Raw genomic sequence first — 22,733 nt, forward strand, 5'->3', positions numbered from 1 at the left:
TCTACACAGTACCTGGCCCACAGTAAGCATGTGATAAAAATGTTAGCTGTTAATCACCACCACCTCCACCGTTATCATCATATGATTCTTGTGAAAGCTCCACCACTAAATTGGTTTATCTGTTTCATCACTTGAATAATGCAGATATAGATGCCTGACCTATTTGTTATGAGGATCATATGAGATGATGGATGTGACACTCTAAAGAATGTAACACAAATGTAAGGTTACTGTGATGTGCTACTCTGTGTGTTGTAGAATCACAGTGAGGTTCCACAAGCTTCCATTAAATGTACTGTGGCAGTGCATTTTCATGAAGCCTGCTCCTCTTGTGACCATAAAACTTACACTGTAAGACAATGGCTGGTCTGTAACTAAGTGCAAAACAAACTGGTTTATAAAGAAGCAAATCTATATGTGTACAGAATAAAATTCATGGTCCCTCTCACTGTTCAAATCAACTGCCCTGAGCTATTTAAAGGTGAAAGGAGGGACACCTAGGTGGTTCAGCAGTTGAGCATCTGCCTTTGGCTCAGGGCATGATCCTGGATTCCCCAGATCCAGTCCTGTATCAGGCTCCTTGCATGGAGCCTGCTTCTCCTCCCTCTGCCTGTCTCTCATGAATAAATAAATAAAATCTTTTTTTTAATTTATTTTTTTTTATTTTTATTTATTCATGAGAGACAGGGAGAGAGAGAGAGAGGCAGAGACACAGGCAGAGGGAGAAGCAGGCTCTATGCAGGAAGCCTGATGTGGGACTTGATCCCAGGTTTCCAGGATCAGGCCCTGGGCTGAAGGCAGTGTTAAACCACTGAGCCACCCGGGCTGCCCAATAAATAAAATCTTGAAAAAAAAAAAAAAAAAAGCTGAAAGGATTTTAGCTTTCAGTAAAAAGCCTTCAGGCTACTTACAAAATGGCAGGCTTTTTTTTTTTTTTTTTTTAGTGGCATCTAAAATTTTTTTTTTTAATTTTAGCACTAGAAGGATTTTGATAAAGAACTAAATAAGAAGAGAGCAGTGACTCACAGACTCATATAAGCTACTCATTAATCATTCACTAGGAATGGGTATATAAAAGAAATAACTCTAAAAGTTTCCAGTAACAAAACAATAAACAAATAAATAATCTGCACAATCCATTCCAAAAAATTCTCATACCTGACAGGTTGCAAATCAAAACCACTGACACCAAAGGCATCTATTCTAATAGGTTTCATCAGCTCCTCTACCGTGGGCAGATCTAAGAGGAAAAAAAGTTAAAATAGCAACCCAAAAAATTATGTTAATTGCTTAGTGTTTCAGTCTCACTATGATTACATTTTTTCTGACAGAGTTAACAAAATGACATATACAATAAATCCAGTTTCCCTCTATAAACTTACTTGTATCAAGAAAATCTCTTTTGATTTACATTTTAAATATGTATATATATTTGATGTGCCTAACTATATCAATATTAAATATATGTGTATGGGTGTGCCAATACATGTACAAATGTTTGTTAAATATATATTTAGTTGATCCCAAAATAACGTTCTTTATTGAAAGAATAACTTTAGAATATGCATGAGGAAAAGCATAAAAAATGTGAAAATGTTTAAGTGATTTCCTAATTTGATCGAGGCACACTAAAGGAGGAATTGACATTTTAACCATGTTCAGCTCTAACTTTATAGCTAAACCACTATTCCCAAATTCCATTTTAACAAACCCTTTAAATTCAGAGACTGAGAAACAATCATTAAAGCCAACTACATTTAAATTATACTAGAAACTGTTCAGAGAAGGTCTCAAATGAACTTTTACCAGATTCCGTAGTAGAGGCGTTTTTAGAGGACATTTCACTTTCCTGAGGATAATCTTTCACTGAGTTCTTGGTATTTTCCACTGCATTACTCTCAGTTCTTTGTTCGTCCACCTCTCCTAAAGAATGGGCCTATATGACAATATGCCTGATGTAGAGCTTCAATATCACTATTGCTTTGTCCATAAGAAACACCTGTTGAAATAAACGTAATTTCCAGTATAATCACATGAATACATGAGATACAAAACACAAATATCATTCTTTAATGTGTTTGGAATGGTGAACAAGGCTGGAAGAACAACAGCAACATTACAAAGACAGAGTCAAATACAAACCTTGGTAATATGTACCTCAGCTATTACCCATATGATTGTGACACCCAAATCTATGTCTTTTGTCCTTACTTGTTTTCTGAATATTAAATTTTCTAACAGACATTTACACTATTCTATAATAAGTAAATCAAATTTAACATATCCCCAACTGAATTAATTATATTCCCCAACAAAACTTGTTCTACTACCAGTATCGTAGCTAATGGCATCACTATTCATCTAGTCATCCAAAACAGAAAACCTGATTTCATTGTTCACTCTACCTTCCCTATTAACCTCCTCCTCCTCCCACCAACTAATAAATATGTTCTGGAAAAAAGAATTTGAAGATTCTAATGACAAAAATGATCTAAGATTTTGTAAGTATTTTTCTTACTCATTTTGTACTTTTCATTCCTAACACTGGAATTTTCAAGATTAGAGAAAAAAATAAAAGAGTCATAGAACAGTGGGGAAAAAAGAAGAGAAATAAGGTAAGTAGTCTCCTTTTCTGTTACTATTCATGATCAATTAATTAATGCTTAAAAATAAAACAGCCAATATAGCCTTAACTGGAAAGGGCTGACTTCTCTGCCTTTTATGCTAAAAAAAGAGGATTCTATGTGGTTATTTAATATATTATTACAAGTCAAAAGCTCCCTAATTTTTCTATTTTAGGGAGTTGAGAAGTGTCAAATCCTACATTGCAGAGGCAGGGATCTAGTTGTGAAGCAGTACTGCCATCCTGTAAATGCTCCACACAGGTGGCCATAGCACAAAATGGTACCTGCCCAGGAGACAAATGAAAATAAGCAGAAGGCTGGATCTGGCCCCCATTTTTTACAGTTACCAACCTTTCTAATACAATAAAGTGCAAAGAATTTCAAAAGTGATACCTTTTTAAAAAGATGATCTTTGACAATGTATCACTTAAACTGAGGTTGCTTAATACTTAAACATTATGAAAAAGAAAACAAAACAACCATCTGATGTTTCAGTTCTCAAATCAAGTTCAGATGCTCATTTGAAGATTTTCTAGTGTATTTTTGAAATAGTAAGTAAACTCAATACCGCACAGTCCATAAGTATTTATACTGTATGCCCTCAAATTTTTTATTATAATTTCTACCATCAACAGAGGGTTGGTATAACTAATAGTGATAAGAACCATATAGTACTACTGCTTATTGAATCTTTAACAATAAACAAGGCGTTATACATTATCTGAGTTGACCAACACAAGACCTCATTTTAAAGATGAGGAAACAGGCTTAGAGGTATTAATTGTCCAGTGTCACACAGCTGATAATTGGCAAGGCTGGGAATATGAGTCTAAGGCAATGTGACAAAATGATCATACTTACTATCTTCCAGTAATAACAATCAAATTATCTGAGTCAAAAGCATTTAAGAAATAAGACCAGAAAATTACAGCTTTCTATAATTGCTTAAATTATCTTAAGAGTTTTTTCATTTAGCAATACCTTCTTTTTCTTATAAACTACAGTGGTAGTTTTCATATTGCATTTTACAAAATCACAGTTTCTCAGAAAATCATGGGTTCTACCAATGTTTGATTGAAATTTCATTTTAAATTGTGCTTTAAAATGTAAAAACAGAAATTAATCTGCACATTCAACTGTGCCATCTATATAACCATATTATTTTGAAAACCATCAGCATGGTAACTTTTGCCTCCTGCTTAATTTTCATGCACATCTTATAAATGAATTTCCTATATTGCATCACTGATTAGAAAAGCTGTAACTCTATATTGGTCTTTTACAAGATTTTGTGTCAGCTTACTAAAAACTGTACATGTGGGTTGACTATCATAGCACATACGTGATATGGACTCAAATAGCAGTAAGACTGAAGAACATGTGTTCAGCACATGCTTTCATTATGGCGAATATTAAACTGGGTAATAACTAAATGAGTAACAGGACTTGATGGGAAAATTCTGTTGAAATTTTTTTTACTTTCATAATTACATTTTTAAATGGAAGTAGATGAAACAAGATAGTGGTGACTTTTGGAACAGCAGTGACTAGAAATAAGATCTTGCGTGGACTTTGTGGTTTTGGTCATGCTTTGCTTTTTGATCTGGTTGTTGGTTACATGGGTGTGTTCAATATATGAAAATTCATCAGGTTGCACTATTATTATACACAAACTTTTCTGTGGGTATATTATGCTTCAATAAAAAAGTAAGAAGAAATAAAAAATAAAATAAAAATAAAATGCAAGCAGATGTTTAGAGCTGGCTAGTGATTTATCATTTCTATTGCTCTTCTGTTTCAAGTCTGGATTAGTTAACTGACTATACTGGTCAATTGAGACCTGCAAAGCTAGTTGATTAAAAAGTTCTCATTAGCAACTATTTATGCAATAAACCAAGAATATTTTAATGTTATACAACAAAATAAGATATACAAACATAACAGAAATCTGATGGTGATGTAAGAATATAACAAATGCCTAAAACTTCTGATTTTAAAAATTTCAAAAGACCATGCTTGTTCTCATCAACTTTGTAAGTAAATATAACAAATATAAACATTTATATTTATACTGATAAAATAACATACTTCTCTACACAGAGAGTACCATACTGAATTTCATTTGGAAGTAAGCATTCCACTGCCTTAATAATTTGAAAAGGCACTGTCTTGAAGATCTTTATAACCTTTAGAAAAGTCTAGATGGTCCAAGGCATTTTGGAATTTTGGAATGTGCTTTAGCTTTCTCTCACACAGAAGGAACAATGGAAAAGCAAAGTAAGACTGAAATCTCATTTCTCCTACATGTTCCAAATTTAACAGAACATGCTCTGGATGAACACAGAAAATTAATTCATATTCACCTATAGTGTTGTACTTTGTATAACAGCATTCATTAATTTATAACTTTTTATTAAAAATACACTTTATTTGGCCTAACATTGCCACCATTGGCAAATTTAGATTATTTAAGTTGTTAATAATGGTAAAAAAAAAAAAAAAGTGGGATTTAAAATTTGATTGTTGAGGTACCAACAATTGGCTCAGTTGGTTAAACATCTGACTCCTGATTTCAGCTCAGGTCATGATCTCAGGGTCATGAGATTGAGCCCTGCATTGAGCTCTGTGCTGGTTACAGAGCCTGCTTAAGATTCTCTCTCTCCCTCTCCCTCTACACCCTCCCTTAATTTTTTTATTGTTGATATAGTTATTATATATTATATATTTATTTCTCTGGAAATAAAGTCAACTAGTCTTAAACTTACATATTTAGAGAATAGTTTTTCACTTTTACCTGTTCCTGTCATTTCATTATCTGCCATTTCTGGTAGGGCTTCCGGCTTAGTTGCTCTATCCTGTTCATCAAGCTTGACCTCTCCAACAGAGTCTAAAGAATCAAGCAGCACCACTTAAAAAAAAAAAAATTAGAGGAATATAGAAAAGTTTGTATGGTTCCTTCAATTTAATATTTTAATCATGTACAAGCTACATAAAAACAAAGATAAATATTCACATATAAAGAGTATATAATCATGTATCTGTAATAAGCATGATTGTATTAACATGCATAACTACACTTACATACATGTGGAATGCAAAGGGTCTGTGAAAAAATAACAAAAAAGAAATATTCTCCCCCTCCAATTTACTGAGGTATAGTTGACAACTGAAAGTTATATACGTAAGATGTACAATTTCATGTTTTCATATATGTACATACTGTGAAATACTGACCACAACCAAACTAATTAACATATCCATTACCTTACCTTTCGGTTAGGTATCTTTTATATATGCATGTGGTGAGAATACTTAAGATTTCCCCCTTTATCAAATTTCAAGTATACAATATTGTTATCTATACCATATTGTTGTATATTAGATCTCCAGAACTTATCTTGTATAACTGAAACTCTGTACTCCTTAACTAACATCTTCCCAAATCCTCCTCCCCTAGTTCCTGTTAACCATCATTCTACTCTCTTGTTTCTACAAGTTTAACATTTTTAAGATTCCACATGTGAGATCATGCATGTGTGAATATGACTAACGCTATCTTGGACATAACTGCCATGACAACTATTTTGTGACTTGAAACCTTCTTGAGCACAGCTGCCATCCAACATTCTCTGCTTTTCCTTAACCACATCTGTTAAGTACACCCTCGAGCATAGCATCTGTAACCTGCCCTGGAGCTAGGACTATGATCTACACCTATTCTTAAACATTCTCCTCTTCATTGGTCCCTCAGCATGTACTACCAGCCTCTAGAGCTCTACAGGCAGGTCCTAAGGAGGTGGGGTTGTAGAGATCTATTCATCTTGTGGTGCACAGAAAATGCTTCCGCCTCTAAGTTCCCTTAATAAACCATTTCTTGTCAAGCTGGACTTGTTAGCCTTTTCCTGCGGACTTAGGACTCCTTTGGCCTTTGAAATTTGATTTGCATATGCCTTTCTGCATCTGGCTTATTTCACTTAGCATGATGTCCTCCACAGTGTCCTCCTACAAGTACATTTTCTTTATCATTCATCTGTTGATGGCATTTATGTTGTATTCATATTTTGGCTATTGTAAATAATACTGCAGTGAATGTGGGAGTACAGATATCTCTTCAAAAAAATATATCCAGAAGTGGAATTACTAAATCATAAGGCAGTTCCATATTAAATTCTTTTCAGGAATTTCCATATGGTTTTCCATAGTGGCTGCACCCATTTACATTCCATCTACAGTGTAGAAAAAGTTTCCTTCTCTCCTCATCAACATGATATTTTGATAGCCAATCTGACAGGTAGGAAGGGGATATCTCATTTGACTTGCATTTTTCTGATTAGTGAAGTTAAGCATCTTTACCTGTGTTTGTTGGTCATTAGTGTGCCTTCTTTTGAAAAATGTCGAGGTCTTATGATCACTTTTAATTGAGTTATCCAGTTTTTTTGCTACTGAGTTGCATGAATTCCTTATATATTTTAGATATTAACTTATCAGAAATATGGCTTACAAATATTTTCTCCCATTTTATAGGTTGCCTTTTCACCCTGCTTTTTCCTTTGCTAGACAGCATTTTAGTTTGATGCAATCCCATTTGTCTAATTTTGCTTTTTTTGCCTGTGTTTTGGGGTCACATCTAAAAAATTATTCCCTAGTGCAATGCGAAGTTTTTTCCCCTATTTTTCCTTCTAGTTATTTTACAGTTTCAGGTTTTATTATTTAAGCCTTTGATCCATCTTGAGTTGACTTTCATATGTGAGGTGAGATAGGGTCTAATTTCATTCCTCTGCATGTGAATATCTAGTTTTTAAAGATTTTATTTTTTTAAATTTTTATTTATTTATGATAGTCACAGAGAGAGAGAGAGAGAGAGGCAGAGACACAGGCAGAGGGAGAAGCAGGCTCCATGCACCAGGAGCCCGACGTGGGATTCGATCCCGGGTCTCCAGGATCGCGCCCTGGGCCAAAGGCAGGCGCCAAACTGCTGCGCCACCCAGGGATCCCATATCTAGTTTTTAAATATCATATACAGGCATAACTCAGAGATACTGCAAAGTTCAATTCCAGACCACTGCAATAAAGCAAAAATTGTGATAAAGCCAGATTAATTTGTTTGGTTTCTCAGTGCATATAAAAGTTATATTTACACTATACTGTACTCTATTAAGTGTGCAATAGCATTACATCTATAATTATGTACATACCTCAGTTTAAAAATACTTTATCGCTAAAAAATACCAACCATCACCTGAACTTTCAGCAAGTTGTAATCTCTTTGCTAGTGGAGTCTTGCCTCAATGTTGATATCTGCTAATTGATTAAGGTGGTGGCTGCTGAAGGTGGGGGTGGCTGTATGAGTTTCTTAAAGTAAGACAATGAAGTTTGCTACATCAACTGACTCTTCCTTTCACAAATGATTTATTTCTATGCAGCATACAATTCTGATAGCATTTTACCCACAGAACTTTCTCAAAATTGGAACTGAATCTCTCAAACCCTGTCACTTGCTTTATCAACTAAGCTTATGTAATATCCTAGATTCTCTGTTGTCATTTCAACAATCTTCATGGTGTCTTCACCAGGAGGAGATACCATCTCAAAAAACCACTTTCTGTGGTTATCCATAAGAAGCAGCTCCTCATCCTTTTAAGTGTGACCATAAGGTGGCAGCTATTCAGTCCTATCTTCAGGCTCCCCTTCTAGTTCTCTTGCTATTTCTACCACATCTGCACTTAATTCCTCCACCGAAATCCTGAACCTCTCCAAGTCATCCATGAGGGTTGGAATCAACTCCTTCTAAACTCTGTTGATATTTTAACCTCTTCCTGTAATCACGAGTGTTCTTAATGACATCCAAAATGGTGAATCCTTTACAGACGGTTTCAATTTGCTTTACCCAGATCCATCAGAATCACCATCTAGCACAATTATAGCCATATAAAATGTATTTCTTAAATAGTAAGACTTGAAAGTCAAAATTACTCTGATCCGTGGCCTGCAGAATGATACTGTGTTACAAAACATAGGCAAGAAAACCACATGAATCTCAACATACATTTCTATCAGAACTCTTGGGTGATCAGGTGTATTATGGCCTATCTCAGTTTTCAACATGCCTTTCTCACTAAGTTGAATTATTTCCAGCTTCTGATATAAAGTGAAAGACAGGTGACTCTTCCTATTACTCAAACACTTAGAGCCACTATTAGGTTCTTAACTGGCCTAATATCAATACTGTTGTACCTTGAGTAATAGGGAGGCCTGAGGAGAGGGAGAAAGATGGGGTAACAGCTTGTCAGTGGAGCAGTCAGAACACAACATTTATCAATTAAGTTTGCCATCTTACATGGGCACGGTGCCCCAAAACAGTTACAAGAGTAAAATCAAAGATCACTAATTACAGATCACTATAACAAATATAATAATGAAAAAGTTTGAAAAATCACAGAATTACCAAATATAACACAGATACATGAAGTGAGCGGTGCTGTTGGAAAAATGCACTGATAGGCCTGATCAATGCAAGACTGCCACAAACTTTAAATTTGTAAAAAACCCAGTATCTGTGAAACACAATAAAGCAAAGCACAATAAAACAAGGTATGCCTATATTAAGGAGACTATACTTTCTTCATTGTATATTTTTGGCTCCCTTGTTGAAGATCAGTTGACCATAGATGTGTAAATTTATTTCTAGGCTATTCTATAGTTTCAATGGTTTTATATGTCTGTTTTTATGCGAATACCATACTGTTCTGATTACTATAGCTTTGTAATATATTTTCAAATCAGGAGAGTGATGCCTCCAGTATTGCTCTTTCTCAAGTTTGTTTTGGCTAATGGAGTCTTTGGTAATTCCCCATAAATTTTAAAATGGAATGCCATTGGGACTTTGATGGGGATTATCTTGTAGACTTGTAGACCACTTTAGGTAGTACAGACATTTTAACAGTATTAATTCTACCAATCCATAAGCACAGGATGTCTTTCCATTTATCTGTGTTTTCTTCAATAGTTTTCTAATTTTCACTGTAAAAGTCTTTCAACCTGTAAATTACACTTTCTACTACCAATTATCTTTGTCTTTTCTTTTTTAGCTTCACTGAGGTATAACTAACAAATAAAATTTTAATATATTTAACGTGGACATGATGATTTACATATACATTGTGAAGCGATTCCTACAACTGAGTTAATTAATGCATGTATCACCTCACTTTTTTTTTTGATGAAAACACAAGTTCTGTCTCAGTAAGTTTCAATTATATAATAGTCACAACTGTATTCATCATGTTATATAAATTCTCAGACTTTATTTATAACTGAAAGTCTATACCTTTTTACCAACCTCTTCTGATTTTCCCCACCCTTCAGCTTCTGGCAACCATCATTCTATTCTGTTTCTGAGTTCAACTTTTGTTTTTAGATTTTACCTATAAGTGATACTATGCAATATTCATCTTTGTCTTGCTATTTCACTTAGCCAAGTTCATGTATATTGTTGAAAGTATTTCCTTTATTAAAGAGTAATATTCCTCATTATATATGAATATTCCATTAGTATATGTCACATTTTCATTCATCCATTGACAGACATTAGGTTGTTTCCATACCTAGGCTATTATAATGCTGCAATGAAAATGGAAATACAGATATCTGAGATAATGACTGTTTTCTATATATTTCTAATATTATATATGTATATATATATATATATGTATATCTCTAAAGGTGGCACTGTTGGATCATGTAATAGTTCTATTTTTAATTTCTTGAGGAGTCTTCATACTGTTTCCCATTGTGGTTATACCAGTCTATAATGCCACCAATAGCAGACAAGAGTTCCCTTTACATCCTCACCAGCATTTATCTCTTATCATTTTGATAACAGCTGCCTAGCAGGTGTGAGGTGATATTTCACAGTGGTTTTTTGTTTTGTTTTTTTTTTGTTTTTTTTTTTAAAGATTTCATTTATTTATTCATGAGAGACACACAGAGAGACACACAGGCAGAGACACAGGAAGAGGGAGAAGCAGGCTCCACGCAGGGAGCCTGATGCGGGACTTGATCCCGGGACCCCAGGATCAGGCCCTGGGCTGAAGGCAGGTGCTAAACCGCTGAGCCACTCAGGGATCCCCTCACAGTGGTGTTTAATGTCACTTTCCTGATGATTAGTAAAGTTAAGCATCTTTTTATGTGCCTACTGGTCATTCTTGGCTATTAAGTTGTAGGAGTTCCTTCTATGTTTTGGATATTAATCAAGTGTCGGATATGTAGTTTGCAAATAATTTCTTTTATTCCACAGAATGCTTCTTAATTTTGCACAGCCCATGCTGTGCAGAAGCTTTTTAGTTTGATGCATTCCCACTTGTTTATTTTTGTTTTTGTTGTCTTGGCTTTTGGTGTGAAATCTAAAAAACTGTCACCAAAGACCAGTATAAAAGAGCTTACCCCATGTTTTCTTCTATGGGTTTAATAGTTTTAGGTCTCATATACAAGTAATTAATCCATTTTGAGTTATTTTGTGTTTGGGGCCAGATAGGGGTCCAGTTCCATCTTTTGCATATGGCTATCCAGCTTTTCAAATACGATTTATTGAAAAAACTATTCCTTTCCTCACTGTGAGCTCTCTGTGCCACTATCAATAACTAATTGGCCATATATGCAGAGGTTTATTTCTGGATTCTCCACTGATCTTTTTTAAATGCCAATACCATGCTATTTTGGTTACTGTTCCACCGATCTATGTAGGTTTTTTTTAATGCTAATACCATACTATTTTGATTACTATAGCTTTGTAATATATTTGAAATCAGGATGTGTGATGCCTCCAGCTTTGTTCTTTTTTTCTCAAGATTGCTTTGGCTATTTAGGGACCTTTTGTGGTTCCATCTGAATTTTACAATTGCTTTTTCTACATCTGTGAAAAATGCCTTTTGAATTTGATATGGATTGCACTGGTAGATCACTTTAGGTAGTACAGACATTTTAACATTAATTCTTCCAATCAATCAGCACAAAGGATCTTTTTTCCTGATTTATGTGTTCTTCAATTTCTTTCATCAATATTTTATAGTGTTAAGTGTACATCTCTTTCACTTCCTTAATTTATTCCTAAATATTTTATTCTTTTTCATGCTACTGGAAGTGGGATTGCTTTCTTATGGTTTTCTTTTCTTGAGGTGTCTTTCCAGTTTTGGTATCAAGGGTAATGCTGGCCTCACAGAATGAATTTGGAAGAATTCCCTCTTCTATTTTTTGGAAGATTTTAAGGACTGGTATGAATTCATCTTTGAATGTCTAATAGAATTTACCATAATGCCATCTGGTCCTAGTCTTTTAAAAAGGAAATATTTTTACATATGACAGGAAGGATTCAAGACATGCATAAGATACATATTGCTGAGAAAATCTGTGGACTTTAATTCATTCGAGATATTTAAAAACAAAGGGAGATAGAAACTTTTTCAGAATTATTTAGATAAAATTCTAAACAGATCATTTTTTTGCCATCTAAAATATATGAATACATGTAATATTTACCATTAGCCAGCATGCCAGTTTTCTCTTCCTAAATTAAAAAGAAGAAGATAATCATATGATTTGAAACCAAAATTATATAAAATACCCACAATGCAAACAGTAGCAAAATTTGAAAACCAGTGTTTTACTCCATTATGAAAAAGTCAAGAAATGTGTTTTCTAAGTTTCTTTCATCACTCTCATTCACTAATAATTCTATATGACTGGAGAACATAGCTATGAGAGAACTTTCAGAAGTCTCTTTAGAATAACAATTACCAATCCATTTAGGCCTTTAAAGTATCTAGATGCCATCTGCTTATCCACCTTGCTCAGAAATTCTATTTTTTGAACTCTAAGATAACATGGATACTTTATATAAGATTCTTGCTATTATAACATCAATCATTTTTCTTTTATTGTTCAAAATTAATGATCAAATATAACTTGTAGTCTGTTTGAGCTACATTTTTGAAAGACAAAAATTTCAAAGAGGCAGTCCACCAAATCAGCAAGATAGTTGAAATTTGTCAAAATTATAAGTTCCCTAAAAACAATGATCAATTCTCTTAGAGTAAGTTTTATATAGTGTCACCCATATTCTCCACTCAGATAGGCAATGTGTATGTTTACACTGACACATTTTTATGCAGGCTGTATTTTCTTAATATATCAAACCTCTGTGCCTTCTACTGATGTGTTTTTCATAAAACATCTAAACTGTCATATTCTAAGTATAAAGCCCATTAAGTTACTAAGGATAACCAGCAGATCACATTAATCTTCATGTATTTCTAAAAGTTTTATTCTCCCCTCCAAATGGAGTGATGTAGAGACACCCAGTGACAAAGCACCAGGTATATTTACAAATAAGTATTTATTAATACCTGGTATTTCTTGCTTCTATTTAACTATTCTATTTAACTTTGCTTCTATGAAACCTATGGTTTCATACATGTTTAAAACATCTAGTCTGAACATGCAGTCCTGAAAGAGACCTCACTTGTACAAATCAACACCAAAATAACTAATAGTAATTATCCTACTAGTTAGTTATTATTAGGTAGCTTCAAGGATAAGCTCTACAAGGCATGCAATACGCAGTAATACCCTTAACCAGTCTTAGTAAGAACTGAGAAAAAAAAAGAATTAGAGTACAACAACTGAATATGAATGGAATAATTTAATTCATGATCTTAGCCAAGTTAAGTTTCATATGGTAATGTCACTGTTAGCATAAATACTGAGAAGGGGTATTTATTGTACTTCACAAGGACAAGATCTACCAAAAAAAGTGTAGCTTCATATACCTGTTTAAAAATTAGATTTGAATTTCAATTAAAATTTCAATTTCTAAAACTTAAGGAAGTTACTTGCCAAAAAGATTCTTGAGAAAATCAATGGCCGTATTTCATTATGATTCACATTAAACTGGCATCATGAATTAAAAAAATGTGAGCGTTAAGAGATGAATAACCTTACAACGATGAGCAAGACAATGAAGAACTCTGTATTTTGAACTCTTCCTATAGTGAAAGTCAGCTAAAATGGTGACAGAAGTTTCAAAACTGTCAAGTATATAACTGATGTATACCTGTTTGGGTACATGTTGTTTTTCAGATTGGGGATTTTCTTTGGAATGAGTCTCTTCTTGAGTAGTTAAAGGTGCATCAATATCCTCCTCACCTTCGAAATCATCACTGTAATTTTCTGAAGAAAATAATTTTTTAAAAATACAAGGATCACACTAACAAAAAGATCATATCCTGGGAAAAGACTGTTAATTTCCAAAGGAAGGAGTCTGCATACGAATAATTTATTGAAATAGTAACATAAAGATAGCTTTAGAGGACATACTTTATTTTGTGAAGATTTTTTTTTTTTAAGATTTTATTTATTTATTCATGAGAGACACAGAGAGAGAGAGGTAGAGACATAGGCACAGGGAGAGGCAGGCTCCATACAGAGAGCCCAACGTGGGACTCGATCCCGGCATCCCGGGATCACGCCCTGAGCCAAAGGCAGACACCCAACCACTGAGCCACCCAGGCGTCCCTCTTTTTTTTTTTTTTTTTTTTTTGGCAAAAATTTAATGAAAACTCAATTTGTAAGACTTAGGTTTATTTCACTGTCTTATATTTTCAAATAGTTATAAGAGCTTTATATTTTTAATCTTTTATGTTTTTTAACTAAAAGTTTCTAGAGCTGTCCAAACATTGTATTTTTAAAACAAAGTTTAATGCTTATTTTTAAAAGAATCTCAGGGATGCCTGGGTGGCGCAGTGGTTTGGTGCCTGCCTTTGGCCCAGGGCGCGATCCTGGAGACCCGGGATCGAATCCCACATCGGGCTTCCGGTGCATGGAGCCTGCTTCTCCCTCTGCCTGTGTCTCTGCCTCTCTCTTTCTCTCTCTGTGACTATCATAAATAAATAAAAATTAAAAAAAAATAAAATAAAAGAATCTCAAAAGCATACTTATAAAAGGCAGCACTTCTGTGAAATCTTGACATTTTTAAAACGTTGGATGAATTGATTGATTGATTGATTGATTGTCTCTGTAGGTATCTCCAATGTAACCCTGAAACAGTACTTATGATTGATTGTCTCTGTAGGTATCTCCAATGTAACCCTGAAACAGTACTTATGAAAGATCTATCTCTAATCCTTCCCGCAGGTAAATACTGGCTCTATGTGACCTCTACTATTTCCTAATTCTGGGCACTTCTCAGCTAAAGTCCCAAATTATATCTCAATGAATTTATACCAGAAGAGAAATGTGTGTCTATGTTAATTAACATGATGCCAATAACACTACTTAGGGGAAGGTAAGGTAGGAGTTACCTGGCCAGGATCTCTAAACCAATTTTTAATGTGTTGTTTATAGCCCTTAAATTGAAGGATTAACTGAGATTTGTGACGTTTTCAGAGTGGAAACCATCATTCCAGAAATAAACATAATCTTAATTGTATTTTGAAAATTAGAGCACTTTCAGAAACAGGATGGCCTGATGAAAGACTGTACAAGTTCCACAGACTGCTATGGAATGGCTGTCTTTTCTTAAAATGGAGAGGATAACCTGAGTGCAATTAATAATGAAAGTCTGAGAATGAATTTGAGAGGGCTTAGAAGTTAAATAGACATATTCCTAGTGACATCTATCTACAGAAACATCTCCATATTAGTTCAAAAGGAAGACAAGGTGAGTACTGGATCTTAGGTAAATAAACTAGCTTAGCTGGTTAACAACATTAATATATTCTGAGGCTGAGAACCTCACCTTTGTGAGCTCATCTTTTCCATATAAGAAATAACACTGGGATTTTCTAAATATCAACAGACATAGTTAAATTTGCAAAACAGTTATCAGGGACACCTGGGTAGCTCAGCGATTGAGCGCCTGCCTTCAGCTCAGGGCATGATCCCAGAGTCCCAGGATCAAGTCCCACAATGGGCTCCCTGCATGAGGCCTGCTTCTCTCTGCCTATGTCTCTGCCTCTCTCTCTCTGTGTCTCTTGTGAATAAGTAAATAAAATCTTAAAAAAAAAAAATAAAAGACCTGAATGATAGATTTTGGAGACATTTTTCATTCTTTGTTAGAAAATTTAGCTGCAAATTTTAATTTAAGTATGATGCAACCTACAGGACTTTCCCCTCTACTATGCTGGATTTCAAAAACTCTGTAAACAATGAGTAAATTGAACAAAATATATGAAATAACTATTTATAAACACTGGACAGCTGGCAGCACAAAACTGATTCCTTAAGAAAAAAATAAACAAGTGAGGTGAGTTCTACAGTTACTTGAAGGTACATAAATTCAGGAATGTTAAGCAGGGAGGGGAAGATCAGAACAGTCTCACTATGTTAAGGTCACAGAGATAAACTTTCAGAAAGACTGAGGCAATCAGAAACACCTATGTAGAAGCAGAGCTCTAAAGATCTGTATGTGGTCTCCCTGACTCTTTGCTGAAATATAAGCCATATCTGCATACTTTGAGCAACTGGAAGCTACTGGCTAGGAAATTCACAGACTTCAGGAAGGGAAAGGAGAGTCTGGAGCTCTAACCAGTTTGAGTGGAAAAAGTCCTCATTGTTTAGTAGGGTCATTCAGTAGAAACCTCAGAAAGGATGTGCCTTAGTACTAGTGTCAAACTGTACTACGAAATGCTACGGGAGACCTCCCCTAACAAGGCATAAGAAAAGCCTTGGAAGGATCAAGGTAGCAAGATCTGCCAGAACAAAGCTCAACACTATAGGAAGAAAACAAAATTCAGACACTCAACAACATAAAAATCTACAATATCCAACACCCAATAAAAAAAATAACTAGACTTACAAGGAAAAGCAGCAGTCAATAGAAAGAGACCCAGAAATGCACACACATTGGGATCAGCAGAATATGTTTTGTTAAGGACTTAACAAGAAAAAAAAAAAAAAAAAAAAGAACATGAGAGAAGATTCCATAGAGATTTTAAAAAATACCTAAAAGGAGCTTCTAGATTGAAAGAAAAAAGATTCAATGAATTAACAGAATATCAAAGGAAAGAAGAAAAAATCAGTAAATCTGAAGACCTAACAATAAAAACTGAAGCACAAAGAGGAAAATAGCTTTAAAAAATGAAAGAGCCTTAATGACCTATGGCACAAAATTTAACCATCTAACACAACTGTAATTAGAGTCAGAGGGCAGGGGGTTACAGAAATATTTGAAGAATTAGTGGGCAAAACATTTTTTCATTTTGATGGAAACTACAAATTCACAGATCAAAGATGCTCAATTACCTCCAAGTAGGATAAATACAAGAAAAGCATAACAAGATACACCTACATCAAACTGCCACAAAACCAGGCTAAAAAAAATACTATACAGAAACTCAAAATACTAGATAGCTACCACAGTTGACTCTTGAACAGCATGGGTTTGAACTCTGTTATAGTTCCACTTACATGAGGATTTTTTTCTGATACAGTCCAATACTATAAATGTATTTTCTCTTCCTTATGATTTTTTTTAAAGATTTTATTTATTTATTCATGAGAGACAGAGACAGAGACACAGGCAGAGGGAGAAGCAGGCTCCATGCAGGGAGCCCGACGTGGGACTCGATCCCAGTCTCCAGGATCACGCCCTGGGCCAAAGGCAGTGCCAAACCGCTAAGCCATCGGGGCTGCCCCCTTATGATTTTCTTAATAACATTTTCTTTCCTCCAGCTAACTTTAAGAATATGGTATATAATAATATACATAGCATATAAAATATGTGTTTATCAAATCTTTTTGTTATCGTAAGGCTTCCAATCGATGAGAGGTTATTAGTAATTAAATTTTGGGGGGAGTCAAAAGTTACACACAGATTTTTATGCAGGGGGTCAGCATTCCTAGCTCCTATGCTGGACAGTCAACTGTATTTGAAAATTGCTAAAACAGTAGATCTTAAAAGTTCTTATCTCAAGGAAAAAATGTTTTGTTTTGTTTTTTGTACTCGTGATAGTGTTAACTAGATTTGTTATGGTGATCATTTCACAGTGTATCAAATCATTATGTTGTGTGCCTGAAAATAATATGTTATATACCAGCTTTACTTCAAATTAAAAATTAATTTTTTAAAATTCATTTTAAATAAGAAGTTAAAAAAGCCCTCAAATCTATATAAAAGAATACAAAAAACTGAGAATGATAAATACATGGAAAACATTTTTACATAAATATTAATTTTTATCTCCCTTAAAAAATTATTAAAGTTTGTTTATTTATTTATTTGAGACACATAGAGAGAGGCAGAGACACAGACAGAGGGAGAAGCAGGATCCATGCAGGGCACCTTATGTGGGACTCGATCCCAGCAGCCCAGGATCATGCCCTAAGCCGAAGGCAGACGCTCAACCGCTGAGTACCCAGGTGTCCTTTCCTTAAAAATGTTTTAAATAGACTATTAAAAGCAATAGTAATAATAACAATAGTGATAATAATACATCATGGAGTTTTAGGATATACAGAAAAAAATATCTGACAAAAATAGCAAAAAGGTTGAGGAGGGGAGTTGCTGTTTTTAAGACTCATATAAATATGATATAATGTCATCTGAAAGTAGAATCTATTTAATAAGCTAAAGATGCATAGTACGAATCATAGAGAAACTAAGAAGGAAAATACAACAAAGAGGTATAACTAACAAGCCAAAAGAAGGGATAAAATGGAACACTACAATACTCAATCCAACAGACTGCAGGACAAAAGCAACACAACAAATGGCAAAAGAATAAATAACCATACCAATGAATATATTTTTATTAAGGGTAGAAACATTTCAATTAAAAGTCAGAGATCGTCAGAGTGGATAAAAAAGAAAAATCCAGCTATACACTACCCATGAGAAAATCATTTTAAATATAAAAACAGAGACATGTTAAAAGTCAAAGTAGAAAAAGAAATACCTACTGAGCCATGCTTTAGAGATATTGGTCCTGGCTCCAAAGATTCCCCTCGTCCTTTTCTTGTCTTCTGAAATGATCCACCACCCACTCCCAACAAATGATGCAGCAGTGCACTCTCAACCATTTCTTAGTACCTCAGACTGTAACATAGGCAGTTTACTCAACCTAATCTAAGCTCTTTCCAAGATAAGATTTTCCTTTTCTTTTTCTATCAATGTCTTTATTAAGTTATATTATCTTTTCAAATATTGTACATTTTTAAACCAATGAAATTACCTGCCAGTTCTTCATGTTTTGATTCATTCTCATGTTTATCTTCAGTTAGTTCTACATCAATTTGATTACTGAAAAAAAATTACTTAATTCAGAATTAAATGTTAATACATTCCATGCAATCTTTTGTGCATATTTAAAAAAAACTCTAACATTATATTTTTCTTCTCAAGTACTCTTATTCTATCAAAAACTAAGAATTTGGGCACTATAAAGAAAATGTGAAAATAAAGGACCCTCAAAGCCTTATTGTAGCTATCAAATTAATACAAAGAGAAAAATGCCATTAACTTTATACACAAATACACACAGTTTTATACATAAGTGTGTGCATTTACGTGTCTCAGGACCCAGATGTTCTTTCTACACTAAAAATCAGAAATTGACCACAAGCTAGGAGTAACAGTGAAGTCTACGTCAGGCCAGAACCTGACCAGAAAAAAATTTCAGGTTTTTCAGGTTCAGCATTTACATGTTAATAAGCATTTTAATCATGAAATACAGGCTGAATAGGGACCTTAAACTAATAAAAACTCAGAAAGTGACAAAGGCACTTGAGCAAATTTAATTATATTGGGGTTAGTTCATACACTGCTTTCTTGCAAACCGAGGAATCTGCCCTACTTTTTTCAGTCCATTAACCCTGTCTTTAGTGAGATTATCAGCAAATCCATGAAGATATAAAACTATAATAATAGCAGCAAACAGTACTACATATCCAATGGTATTCAGCACTCTGACTAGCCTGTCCAAGAACAGAAATATCAGGAGTTAAGAATACTGCTAAGAAATAAGAAAAAGAGGGGCAACCTGGGTGGTTCAGCGGTTTAGCGCCACCTTCGGCCCAGGGTGTGATCCTGGAGACCCAGGATCGAGTCCCATGTCGGGCTCCCTGCATGGAGCCTGCTTCTCCCTCTGCCTGTGTCTCTACCTCCCCCTCCCCCCACTTTCTCTGACTTTCCTGAATAAATAAAACCTTAAAAAAAAATAAGAAAAAGTTAAGAAATATTATAAAGGGGCCCAAACTTATAGCTAACAAACCTGTGTATACTTCATCTGTGTTGTTACTATTGGGAGAGGCAATTACCCTGAATGTCCCAGCATGTTTTTGTGGGGTACACCAGGAACTCAAGGCACAAACTCCTCTTTCCTAGGTTATTTCCCACAATTGTGTTGCTGTGAGCCACCTTGAGAGATGATGCAGTATCTCCTCCCAGAAAAGAAGTAGGCCTGTTTCCTCTTACATAAAAGCAACAGATTCCCCAAGCTCAGTGATCCTCTCCTATAAGGCAACCCAGTGCCCACGCAGACAGCCTTCATGGACTCTCCGTGGTGCCTCCACAAGCTTTGTGGGGCAGGGTGGGAAGTGAGGCAAATAAACGTGAGACTCAGATAGGCTTCTGTTGTAAGAAATAAGGTCCTTTGTTTCTAACCCAGGAATCCTATGTCTATTGTCAGCATCCATAAAACTGGCAGGGTCACTTGTTAGCTTGCAAGTAGGGTAAAAATCTCAAACCCTCCATAATTCATGACAGTCACTGCACCACTTTATTCATAGTCTCTAAGAAACTAAGCATCCTAAGGAGACCAGGTACTCTAACAACCAGAGGTTATGATTCTCCTCACCCTTAATGTAATTATAGTTTGGTGTTCTTAAAATCTTAAAAGTTGTAATCTGACTTCCATTTATCATTTTAACAGGTCAAAGGTCTACTGTATGTACAGAATACCAGCTCAATTAGTAGGAGACCCAGGATAAATGAGGTTTCCTGATTATCATCAGGGTCAACCATACAAAGGTAGGACAGAGACAAATCTGGTCTTTACTCCTTGTTCCCCTTTCTTTTCTTTTTTTCTCAGAGTTTATAACAGCTACTTGAACTCTCTTATTTATTTTATCTATGTAAAATCACTTAAGAAGTTACTTTCCTAATAAGGTCTTTTTGCCATGTGCCATTAGTCTCAAAAGCATCTTAGGCTGGACATTTCAGGTATCTGGATGCAGAGTGGGGTCTCAAACACAAATCAACAAATTCCATTCAATATATAAGAGAAAGCATGACCAAAATAATGAACAGAGAAAAGAGCTAAAAATAAGATTTACTTTTTGTTTGTTATCATGTTTACCCACTGAAGTCCATGCATACACCAGTCTTCTAAAAATATAGAAAAACATAGAAAGAAATCATTTAATGATTAGTCAATATTGTACATACATTACCTATGTAAAGCTTTAAATTGCGTGGAGTCATTAGAATCCAGTTCCTTATTTAATCTTGAATAATCAATGGAAGATGTTAAGCCTTCCTCAAGCCTGGCAAAAAATTGCTCTTTTTCTTCTTGTTCTTCTAATGTGTCTAATCCCAATCCAAGGACACTATGATTGAGTTCAGAAACTACTATCTCTAAATGAAAAGCACAAATACATTTTATTAATATGAAGAATTTTGATAATATTAATTTTAATGATTTATTTATTAATAGAAAAATTTTTAAAATTTAAAACATACTTTAATCTCTTACCAACCAAGTACAGACTTGTATTCATAATCGGTATGTAAGGTTATAAGGCTTCTCTCAAGATCTAATTCTAAATCTTCTAGGAAGGTATTAATTAAGTGTACATGGTTCAGTAAAGGAGGCTTCAAAATACAAGTTAATTTTTGTAAAAATTTTAATTATGGCATAGTATAATTATAGCATTTAATCTAATCAAGCATAGTAATTGACCTATCAACTCATATCCCTCACATTTCTTACCATTTGTTTCTAAGCTGTCAATACTTAAGATGGAGGTTCCACTGCTCTGAAGAAACTGAATCCTTTCAGCAGAGTCCTCTTCTATTTCTATAATAGGCGGAGAAGGTTTCTTTGTTTTCAGATAGCTTACATTTGTTCCAAGCAGTCCTAAGGATAGGATTTAAGATACAGTTGGATATTTATGTTTAGAAAACTGTTTTGACTATTTACTAACCAGTAATAGTGTTGTACTAACATTTTTTGTTAGCTAATTTTATGGACAGTAGTTACAAAATAAATCTGGTGTATTAAATAAAAATCCATCAGACCTAAAGTTCACAAAAAAAGAACTATAATTCTATTTATTTGCAGTGTATCTTATTAAATAATCTCAAAAAGTTTACATAATGAGATAAAATGTTTTAAATTACTTTGAAGCACAATTATTTAAGACAGTATATCGTACATGTTCTGCCTTATGTAAAGGAAAAGTAGGAAATAACTAGGTGAATTAGAAAAGGAAAACAAATCCAGGTAGGACAGACACAAGGTACACATGGTCAGCAATGGGAGGGGCAGGCCAACATTGGAGGATGCAAAAAGGCCAGTGAGGTTGGATCTAGAGAATGAGGGTGAGTCTAGGTGGAGATAAGTTCAGAGCAGGAGCTGATGGTCCGACTAGGCCAGTACTCACAGCCAGGAGTTTTGCTCTTTATTCCAAAAACATTAGAAAACACTGAAAAGGCTATACAATATTCAAAATTTCTTTATCATAATAGCATACATTTTTTATAAAAAAGTAAAAAATGGAAAAGTTAAATAATTACATTGTAAGATATAAATATTAAGATTAGAAGAATATCACTTTTGCTTAGAAGGAAGTCTTACCAAGAAGTCACAAATTCTGACTTTATTTTCCTAATTAGTGTCCTCTTAGAAAGGACTTAGAATCTATTTCTTTTAAAGATTTTATTTATTCATCAGAGAGAGAGAGAGAGAGGCAGAGACACAGGCAGAGGGAGAAGCAGGCTCCATGCAGGGAGCCCGATGTGGGACTCGATCCCAGGTCTTCAGGACCATTCCCTGGGCTGAAGGCAGCACTAAACCACTGAGCCACCCGGGCCACCCTAGAATCTATTTTTTATGGTTT

At 34.5% G+C, this 22,733-nt stretch overlaps 1 protein-coding gene across 1 annotated transcript in view; it reads right to left on the reverse strand.

Moving 5' to 3' along the window:
* The window catches only part of CEP162 (centrosomal protein 162), a 97,700-nt gene that overhangs the window by 59,563 nt on the left and 15,404 nt on the right, over window positions 1–22,733 (reverse strand). The window contains 9 exon segments of the mRNA XM_038554647.1: window positions 1,159–1,240; window positions 1,807–1,936; window positions 1,938–1,999; window positions 5,419–5,532; window positions 12,159–12,186; window positions 13,732–13,847; window positions 18,848–18,915; window positions 21,066–21,249; window positions 21,605–21,751. Coding sequence (XP_038410575.1) covers window positions 1,159–1,240; window positions 1,807–1,936; window positions 1,938–1,999; window positions 5,419–5,532; window positions 12,159–12,186; window positions 13,732–13,847; window positions 18,848–18,915; window positions 21,066–21,249; window positions 21,605–21,751 — 931 coding nt within the window.

Source organism: Canis lupus, chromosome 12, assembly GCF_011100685.1.
Source record: "Canis lupus familiaris isolate Mischka breed German Shepherd chromosome 12, alternate assembly UU_Cfam_GSD_1.0, whole genome shotgun sequence".
NCBI classification, from domain to species: domain Eukaryota; kingdom Metazoa; phylum Chordata; class Mammalia; order Carnivora; family Canidae; genus Canis; species Canis lupus.